Source organism: Streptopelia decaocto (assembly GCF_964273445.1).
Source record: "Streptopelia decaocto genome assembly, chromosome: 12".
NCBI classification, from domain to species: domain Eukaryota; kingdom Metazoa; phylum Chordata; class Aves; order Columbiformes; family Columbidae; genus Streptopelia; species Streptopelia decaocto.
This window is the reverse complement of record NC_138667.1, coordinates 3,799,687-3,808,968: the sequence shown is the minus strand read 5'-3', so window position 1 is coordinate 3,808,968 and position 9,282 is coordinate 3,799,687. Positions and strand designations below refer to the sequence as shown.

Sequence of the window (9,282 nt, the reverse complement as noted above, 5' to 3'; positions counted from 1 at the left end):
TCAGCCGTCACTTCCGGCGCGCGGGATTTACATCCGGGGCGGCGCGGCGGTTGCGCGGAGACGGCGCCATGGAGGCCACGGCCGAGCGGAAGGTGCGGCCGCTCGGGTCCGGTCCGGTTCTGGGGGGCCGGGCGGCGCCGGTGCCGCTCCGGGCCGGCCTCACCTCGCGTCTCCCCACAGAGGCAGCGGGAGGAGGCGGCGGAGACGTCCGACCTGTCCGGGGAGGACGATGACGACTACGTGCCCTACGTGCCCGTCAAGCAGCGCAAGCAGCAGATGGTACCGGGGGAGCGGGGCCCGGCGCTGGGGGGAGCGGGCTCCGAGCGGCCCTCCCGCCGCTCACTCCGCCGCGACCCGCTCCCTTCCAGCTGCAGAAGCTGCTGCAGATGCGGCGGAAGGTGGTGTCGGAGGAGGAGCAGCGGGACAGCGGCAGCGAGCAGCGGGGGGACGAGGACGACATCCCCCTGGGGCCGCAGTCCAACATCAGCCTCCTGGACCAGCACCAGCACCTCAAGGAGAAGGCGGAAGGTGGGAGAGCGGGGGGTGGCCGGGCCGGGCAGCTGTCGGGAGCCACCGAAACCTCTGCACTGTTTCCCTGACTCTCTGCAGCTCGGAAGGAGTCGGCCAAGGAGAAGCAGCTGAAGGAGGAAGAGAAGATCCTGGAGAGCGTGGCAGAGGGACGAGGTGAGCGCGGGGAGCTCCGTGTCCCTTGGAGCCCTCCCTAGAGCTGGGCAGCAGCAGCATCACCCGCCTCACGGCACTCGGGGATGTTCACACCTGGGGGTGCCCTGACCTGATGGGCTTTGTTCTTGCAGCTTTGATGTCAGTGAAGGAGATGGCCAAGGGCATCACCTACGATGATCCCATTAAAACCAGGTGCGATTCACAGTACAGAGGTTATTTTTCTGAAAACATCACTTCCTTGTGACTGAGGAGAACTAGAAGCCGTGCAGCCCAGTGGGAGGAGTGCTGGCTTCTCTCTTGCTTCATTGCCTGGCTTCTTACTGCTGTATATAAATTTGAAGGCTGTTGAGCTGCCTTAGATGTTATTTTATATGTAGTTAAGATTTGCTAGAGTGCGTTTATATTAAACTTGAATACTTGAGATGGATCTTTACACCTTGGTGGTGACTAACTTAGAGGAAGAGACTGAGTGAGCCCACAGAGCCAGCGCTGCTTGAGGCAGCGTCAGAGAAATGACCGAGATGCATGCAAAAGATTTTGGCATGTTCCATCCTCAGACTGTTCTGAGCTGCGAGCTTGGGACTTCTTACTGAGACTCTGGGGAAATGTTTGATGTGTGGAACTGGTGTGGATCTGTTCTTGTGCTCACACCAAGAAGACTCTCAGGGTTCCCTTTTTTCCCAGGTGCGTTATTTGAGCCTGACAGGGGTTTCCCTGGGCCTCCATAGAGGCTGCTGGCTCTGGAGCCTGAGCCTCGTCCCGCACCCCAACCTTTCTGTGTTGCCTTCGCAGCTGGAGAGCACCTCGTTACATCCTGGGCATGTCGGAGGCGCGGCACGATCGCGTGCGCAAGAAGTACCACATCCTGGTGGAGGGGGAGGGAATCCCGCCCCCCATCAAGAGCTTCAAGGAGATGAAGTTCCCAGCGGGTGCGTTGGGAGGGGAGTCTGGCCGGGCAGGGGGCGGAATCCTCCTGGGAAACACGTGTCAGCGAGCAAAGCTGTTGGATCTTTGACGCTCAGTTTTGGCAGGGTCACAGCTCAAATTAACAGTGGTGGCTGTGTCACCTGGCTGCTGGCCCAAGGGACGTTTGTCACTGATGGAAGAGCTGCTGCTGGGACCTGAGTTAGAGGGGAATTTGGGGAAAACTTCAGGTTGTGAACAGACGTGTCCCTTGTTTCCTGACAGCCATCCTGAGGGGCCTGAAAAAAAAAGGGATTCAGCAGCCAACGCCCATCCAGATCCAGGGCATTCCCACCATGTGAGTGCTCTGTGCCTGTTCTTCCTACCGCCCACCCCATGCTGTGAGCCGGGCGCTCTGCCCTGGTGACAGACGTGCCCTGTCACCTCACTCAGCCCAGGAGGTCGGAGTCGTTCTGTGATGCTCTTCCTCACCACTGGCCCTGTTTTTCCACCAGCCTCTCGGGAAGGGACATGATTGGCATCGCGTTCACTGGTTCTGGGAAGACCTTGGTGTTTACCCTCCCGGTGATCATGTTCTGCATGGAGCAGGAGAAGAGGCTGCCCTTCTCCAAGCGAGAGGGACCCTATGGACTCATCATCTGTCCCTCGGTGAGTGTCGGGGGCACGGTGCTGTACAGGAGGACACTTATTGCTGTTTGGTGGCAATTATGGATCCTCCCTGCAGGGACACGTAGGAATGAGTAAGTTTTGTCTCTGCAGCGGGAGCTGGCCCGGCAGACCCACGGCATCATCGAGTATTACTGTCGCCTGCTGCAGGAGGACGGGCTGCCCCCCCTGCGCTGCGCCCTCTGCATCGGGGGCATGTCTGTCAAGGAGCAGATGGAGACCATCAAACAGTGAGGCCTTGGATGGGGTTGTGGGGCTGGAGCTGTGCCACTCTGTTTTCTGGCAGGGGATTGAGGAGTGGCTTTGGGAAGGTGCCAAGTGGGAGTTACCTTCCCTATGTGTGGGAACCCAAGGACCTTCTCTCGTCTCCCAGTGGTGTGCACATGATGGTGGCAACTCCTGGCCGCCTGATGGACCTGCTGCAGAAGAAGATGGTGAGCCTGGACATCTGCCGCTACTTGGCCTTGGATGAGGCTGACAGAATGATTGATATGGGCTTTGAGGGGGATATCCGTACCATCTTCTCCTATTTCAAGGTACTGAGCTGGCACAACACGAGCACCTTGACACTCAATCCCTGTACCCACCTGGTTCGGTGAATGCTAAATCCTCGCCCACACTGTGTTCCCTGTGCAGGGCCAGCGGCAGACCCTCCTCTTCAGTGCCACGATGCCCAAGAAGATCCAGAACTTTGCCAAGAGTGCCCTGGTGAAGCCCATCACCATTAATGTTGGGCGAGCGGGTGCTGCCAGCCTGGACGTCGTGCAGGTGAGGTGGTTGGGATCTCCCTCACGCCTGTGTGGGAGGCCAGCACTGCGCAGGAGGGCCCTTGATGCCTCCTGTGTCAGGGAGCTGGGGTGCCTGGCCCTCCTTCCCCAGGGGTTAAGGGCTACCAAGCAATGGCAGTTTCTCTGCTGCCTGCCTGACCCATCTCTGTGCTTGTTCCTAGGAAGTGGAGTACGTGAAGGAGGAGGCCAAGATGGTGTACCTCCTCGAGTGCCTCCAGAAGACCCCACCACCTGTGAGTAGCGTGCTCTGGCAGCACCGCAGCCCCGCAGCACAGGTGGAGCTGGCAGTGGGGACACAGTGTGACGCTGCAGGGCTCTGCTGTGGGTGCGGTGGGCGTGTGAGCAAGCCGTGCTGCGCGTACAAGCGGGTCCTGGGCCAGAGCTGTTGTGTGCTCCGCTCAGTGAGCGCGAGTGGGTTTCCGGGGGTTTGTGCTGGTGCCAGCGCGCAGAAAGGCGGCTCTTCCATGGTGTCCGTGCTGCGGCAGGTGCTGATCTTTGCCGAGAAGAAGGCAGATGTCGATGCAATCCACGAGTACCTGCTGCTCAAGGGTGTGGAAGCTGTGGCCATACACGGAGGAAAAGGTCAGTGAGGGTGTCGGGGAGCCCCTGGCCACGGTGTGGCCCTGCCTGACCCTGCTCCTGCTGGGCTGGCAGGTGGCACAGGAGGTCTTGGCATGCAGCAGTTTGTGGTGGTGTGAGGAAGGGCTGTGGCAGGGACAGGAGTGAACACCATGTTGTATGTGGCAGATACAAACGTAGCGCAGCTCCCCGTGGACCCAGAGGTCCCTCTGCTCCTTTATTTGGGGAAAGGCTGCACAGGCCCTCTCACTGGGGGAGCCCTGGTTGAGCGGTGCTTGGCTTGAGGCCACTAGGTTGTTGCAGTAGGTGGGACTGGGAGCTCTGCCTTTGCTGATCTTCTCTACTGGGCCTTTGCAGATCAGGAGGAACGGACAAAAGCCATCGAGGCCTTCCGGGATGGGAAGAAGGATGTCCTGGTTGCCACTGATGTTGCTTCCAAGGGCCTGGACTTCCCAGCCATCCAGCACGTCATCAACTACGACATGCCGGAGGAGATCGAGAACTACGGTGGGGATTGGGCTCTGGGGGGGACCCATGAGGGCCTGTTGGGGTGCGTGCAGAGGCCAGCAAGGCTCTGAGCTTGTCCCTGCCGCGGCTGGGGGCAGGGACAGTCTGTCACGTTGCATTTGTCCAGGCCTAATCCTGTTTCTTTCTCCACAGTTCACCGTATCGGGCGTACGGGCCGTTCAGGCAACACTGGCATTGCCACCACCTTCATCAACAAGGCCTGTGGTGAGAACCAGCGCGGGGCTGGGGGCTGCCTGGGGGGGCTGAGGCTGCGGGAGGCGGCTGGGTGGTGGGGCTGCCTCTGCCTTTGTGTGAGGGGTGATCCTGAGCGAGCAGGGACGAGTGGTGATGGCCCGTGGAAGGCAGATGGTGGCGTGGGGCAGTGCCCCTGCAGAGCTGTGTCTGACCCATGTCTCTGCCCCCAGACGAGTCTGTGCTGATGGACCTGAAGGCCCTGCTCCTGGAGGCCAAGCAGAAGGTGCCACCTGTGCTCCAGGTGCTGCACTGCGGGGATGAGACCATGCTGGACATCGGAGGTGAGAGACCTGGGCTGGCACAGGGTCCTCCCGCAGGACTGTTGAGATACCTGCGTTGCGAACAGGACCCCCAGCTCCTGCTACGGTTCCTCTTCTATGAGGACAGGCTGAGGGAGTTGGGGTTGTTCAGCCTGGAGAAGAGAAGGCTCTGGGGAGATTTTGTGGCCATTAGTACTTAAAAGTGGCCTATAAGAGAGAAGGGGACAGACTTTTTAGCAGGGCTTGTTGCAATAGGACAAGGGATGATGGTTTTAACTTAAAGGAGGGAGATTCAGCCTAGACATGAAAAAGAAATCTTTTACAAGGGTGATGAGAGCCTGGCCCAGGTTGGCCAGAGAGTTGGTGGATGAACCATCCCTGGAGACATCCCAGGCCAGGCTGGACGGGGCTCTGAGCAACCTGAGCTGGTGAAGATGTCCCTGCTCATGGCAGGGGGGGCACAGGGGGAGCTGGGAAGGTCCTTTGCAACCCAGAGTGATTCCTGTGTGGGCAGCCCGGTGCTGTGGCGGTGGGGGTAGATGCTGGCATAGCCCCTCTGTTTCTGGGGTGGGGGGCTGCTCTCTTGGCAGGGCACGGCTCCCCCTGACCTCATCCCTCCCGTTGCAGGCGAGCGCGGCTGTGCCTTCTGCGGCGGCCTGGGCCATCGCATCACCGACTGCCCCAAGCTGGAGGCGATGCAGACCAAGCAAGTCAGCAACATCGGCCGCAAGGACTACCTGGCCCACAGCTCCATGGACTTTTAGCCTGGGGCACGTGCTGCCCAGCACTCCCCCGGCTTCCCTGGGTTCCCTGTCAGCCAGAGCAGCGCCACAGCTGCTCTCGCCTTTCCCAAGCCCAGGGGCCCATCCTGCACTACTGTGGCCCCTTCTCCAAGCATTTGGTCACCGAGGCTGTTGCCAGCCCGGTCTGACAAAGCTCCTGTCCTGGGAGGAAATGTGTGGAGCTGCTGCAACAGCCCGTTACATCAGCGGTGTGTTGGGCAAGCAGGTGGCGGTGCCCAAGGAGGGGAGGAAGCCCTACTTGGGGCGGGTGGGCTGTTGCCTGCTGCCCCTGCCCGTCCCCTGCAGTGGCGTGGCTTGGGTTTTAATGTTGCTGCCCCCCAAAACCTCTCAATTTCTGCGGGACTGTCCCCATTACCTGGTTGTGTGCCTCCTCAGCTGTTCCCATATCCCCCAAACACGCTCTGATGCAGCAGAGCGAGGCCGAGTCGGGTGGTACTCTTAGCGCTTCCTGCGCTCTGCGTGCGTTCTGCCCCACTGCCCCTCTGTGAGGAGGAGGGCGGACAGACGGGCATGTCCCGTGGCCCAGGCTCTGCCCCTCATCCCACACACCGAAAAGGGGAAGTTGCTGCGAGAAGGAAGTCTGCCCCGTGCGCTTGCTTCAGCTGCAGCCGTCACATTTTCTCTGCTGCTGGTGGCGTGAGTCCCTGGTCCTTGCGCTGGCTGCCAGAGCGGCGCTGGGTACATGGAGAGACCGGTGAAGGATGGGATCCTCTATGTGCAGCACTGCAAATTTGGAAAGGTAAAGGGTGGATTTGGGGCTGGGTACAGGGTTTGCCCTCATTTTTTCTTGATCCCACGCTGGGCCCTTGGCAGCCTGGGACAGGGGGACTGCGCCAGACCCAGGAGCGGGGCTCTCTGCGCAGCGAGGGGACTCGTCCATGCAGGCACCTGCTGGGGCTCAGCCCTGCGTGCGGGGTCCCTCTTCTCGCTTGGTCTCACTGTGCGGTTCGCAATGAAACAATAAACGCGTGTTAACGAGGCGCAGCTCCAGCGTGTGTGTGGGAGTGGGGCAGCACGTGGGACACGGCTTTGTGACCTGGGGGACCAGCGCAGTCCACAGGGCGCCCCTCCCGGCTTAGCCTGCTGCCCTGGGCCCTCAGGGTGGGCACCAAGTGCTGCAGCCCTCTGGCCACGGCGTGGGTGACACAATGGGGGTCCCTGCAGGGTCGAGACAGCTCTGGGGAGCTGTCAGCCGGGTGCTGGCCCTGTCAGCACACCGGCCATGCCTTAGCAGCGTCCCCTCTGCTGCATTGGGGTGGCCATGCCCCTGGGGGGTCTCAGTGAATGTACTGGGATACAATTGCACTCCCACCTCCCCACCAAGCAAGAGCCAAGTCCCAGAGCCAAACCGGGCAAGCCCTGCATGCGTGGGGCCAGTGCCCGGTGTGTAGGAGGCAGGCAGGATAGCGAGGGTGGGTATTTTGGGTGCCTGGTTTGTGCAGGGCGGAGGTTCTGCTGTGCTTGCGAGGTGTGCAGGGGCACGCGCCCCCTCTATCCCATGACAGGCTGGGAAGCTGCTGGTGCCGCAGAGCCTCCCCTGGGAGGAAATGGGCTGCGAGCTGCAGGGCCTGGCCGTGCTTGACAGATGTGAGTGAGGCTGCCAGCAGGAGCCTCAGCAGCTTAAAATGGCTTTAATTTGCATCAGGGTCTGTCCTGAGAGCAGCGCAGGAGCTCAGCTGCAGCAGCAGCAGGCCAGCACTTGCAGCGGGGAACAAAGAGCAGGACCTGGTGCTCAGCAAACTGGGAGCGTGACTCACCCAGCAGGCCAGGCCGAGCTCACCCAGGGGAAGGCTCCCCCTTGCCCCGGCTTTGGGACCGCGCTGCCCGGCAGCTCTGGGGTCTGCACTGTCCCGGCTCCCCGTGGCCTCTCACGGCGCTCTGCAGGTGCAGGCTGGGACACCCCCCTGCCTCCTCCTGCCCCATACAGCTCTTCCTGAGCACTGTCAGCCCCACGTGGAGGGCAGCACTGCGAGGACGCAGCAGGCAGCTCTTTGCTGACCTTTTTTCCCTGCCTGTGCCCTTGCCGTGCCTCAGAGGTCCTGGAGAAAGATGCGAGCCCAGCTCTTTGCCGCCAGCCCCTCCGGTGTGGCCCGCATGGAGAAGTTTGACGTGAGGGATGATGGCACAGCGCTGGACAAGACCTCCCTGCGGCGGTGCGCCCGCCGGGTGATCCGCCTCTCGGACTGCATCTCTGTGGGCCCAGCAGGCACCGAGAGCTGCCCCAAAGCCACCGCTGCCTTCTACCTCACCACCACAGAGAAGAGCTACGTGCTGGCAGCTGAGCGGCGGGATGAGTGGATCACCCAGCTCTGCCAGCTGGCCTTCCAGGTACCGTGGGGTTCAGCATCGGCAGAACCCCTTGTGCTGCTCCTGGCTCGGGTGAGCTGGGCTGCTCTGAGGTGAGTGGGCAGGCAGGGGGGCTTGTGCTCCCCCTCACATTCCTCTGTTTCAGGGTGCAAAGGAGACTGCGCAGAGCAGCACCAGGACCCAGCCCAGCTCCGCTGTCCCCATGGAGGAGAACTCCCTCTACGCATCCTGGCAGGGCTGTATGTGCAGGGGCGGTGGATGGGGAGGGGTGGGTTCTGGCTCAGTGCTGCAGTGCTGACCCTCGCCTTGCTCTGCTCCCACAGTGACCGAATTTCCAGTGCTGGTGGTCCGGACAGACGCGTCCGACCGCTGCAGCCTGCACGGGCACTACCTGCTCTCAGCCCTTCCACAGAGACTGACACTGAAGGACCCGCAGTCCCACCAGCCCCTGCTCACCTGGCCCTACGCCTTCCTCCGCAAGTTCGGCCAGGATCAGGTGGGTGCCCCACTCCCTCCCTGGGGCTGCTGCCTGCCCTGGGTAGGTGCCAGCCCCTCACCCTGCCATCTGAACCCACAGGCCATCTTCTCCTTCGAGGCTGGACGCCGCAGCGACTCCGGTGAGGGCACCTTCACCTTCAGCACCCCACGGGCCCTGGAGCTCTGCCGGGCTGTGGCTGCCGCCATCGCCTGCCAGCAGCAGGGCAAGGATGCCCCAGACCTCCAGCTCTTCTGCACCCCAGATCCCCAGCTCACTGCACAGGGCCCTGAATCCCAGCCCTGGGGCTCCGGAGCTGAGGAATGCCAGCCCAGCCCCACCCTGGGGGGGGCACAGCCTGCCTCCCATCCCCCCACCAGTCTCCTCCACTTCCCCACTCCAGAGCCAGAAGCCCCAGGCCCCATCGTTTACGCCTCTATCGCCCGGGGCCAGCAGCCCCTCTGTGGGCCAGGGCAGCCGGGCCCTAGCGAGCCCTGGGCCGGGGGGAAACTGCTCCCCGAGCATCTCTACGAGAACATCTTCACCGCGGAGCCACGTCCTGCGGGGGCAGAGGAGGAAGAGGAGGAAGGGCAGTGGGAGCTGGGCTGCCGGCAAGCCCCTGAGGGCCACAGCAACGAGGTGGGCCCCCTCTATGACAACCGGGCTGCCCTGGCACAGCTGCCGCGGGGCAGCCCCCAGCCCCCCGAACAGGGCTGGAGCCGGGTGGGGCAGGAGGCGCTACCGGGGCGCCCTGGGCACAAACCCCAGAGCAACCTCCGGGCCAAGCTGGTGCGGCTGCTCAGCCGAGAGACCCCCAGCCCCCAGGACTGGGCCTAAGGCCGAGCTGGACGCTGTTCGCTGGTGTGGTGCGGTGAATAAACAGCCTGGGACTGAGTCGGCTCTGCCGCTGCTGCGGGGGTGGCCGGGGGTCGGTGTCAGGGCTGAGCATGGGCAGCTCACCCCTCCCCCCCAGGGGGCGCCGCCGTGCCCGCCCCGGCAGGCAGGCGCACGCAGTGATTGGCCGAGCCGTCCGC

General features: G+C 62.5%; 2 protein-coding genes across 2 annotated transcripts; both read left to right on the top strand.

The window, feature by feature from the left end:
• The first annotated feature begins 17 nt into the window (after positions 1-17).
• Positions 18-6,141, top strand: DDX41 (DEAD-box helicase 41). Its single transcript, XM_082063319.1, has 17 exons — positions 18-92; positions 181-279; positions 369-528; positions 610-684; positions 816-876; positions 1,477-1,613; positions 1,873-1,945; positions 2,103-2,256; positions 2,368-2,504; positions 2,648-2,810; positions 2,911-3,042; positions 3,224-3,295; positions 3,548-3,644; positions 3,999-4,148; positions 4,302-4,373; positions 4,574-4,684; positions 5,291-6,141. The coding sequence occupies exons 1-17, from the start codon at positions 69-71 to the stop codon at positions 5,425-5,427; spliced, it is 1,854 nt and encodes a 617-aa protein (XP_081919445.1). The 5' UTR covers positions 18-68; the 3' UTR covers positions 5,428-6,141.
• On the top strand, positions 6,081-9,237 carry DOK3 (docking protein 3). Its single transcript, XM_082063322.1, has 5 exons — positions 6,081-6,205; positions 7,501-7,794; positions 7,919-8,012; positions 8,097-8,269; positions 8,351-9,237. The coding sequence occupies exons 1-5, from the start codon at positions 6,149-6,151 to the stop codon at positions 9,083-9,085; spliced, it is 1,353 nt and encodes a 450-aa protein (XP_081919448.1). The 5' UTR covers positions 6,081-6,148; the 3' UTR covers positions 9,086-9,237.
• The last annotated feature ends 45 nt before the right edge of the window (positions 9,238-9,282 follow it).

What these genes read in the sequence shown, in the direction of transcription:
- DDX41 (XM_082063319.1), top strand. Translation starts at nt 69, where the DNA reads ATGGAGGCCACGGCCGAGCGGAAG. An exon ending in AGCAGCGCAAGCAGCAGATG is followed by an intron (nt 280 to 368) that starts GTACCGGGGGAG and finishes GCTCCCTTCCAG; the next exon opens with CTGCAGAAGCTGCTGCAGAT. An exon ending in GACTCATCATCTGTCCCTCG is followed by an intron (nt 2,257 to 2,367) that starts GTGAGTGTCGGG and finishes TTGTCTCTGCAG; the next exon opens with CGGGAGCTGGCCCGGCAGAC.
- DOK3 (XM_082063322.1), top strand. Translation starts at nt 6,149, where the DNA reads ATGGAGAGACCGGTGAAGGATGGGATCCTCTATGTGCAGCACTGCAAA. An exon ending in AGCACTGCAAATTTGGAAAG is followed by an intron (nt 6,206 to 7,500) that starts GTAAAGGGTGGA and finishes GCCGTGCCTCAG; the next exon opens with AGGTCCTGGAGAAAGATGCG. An exon ending in TCTGCCAGCTGGCCTTCCAG is followed by an intron (nt 7,795 to 7,918) that starts GTACCGTGGGGT and finishes CCTCTGTTTCAG; the next exon opens with GGTGCAAAGGAGACTGCGCA.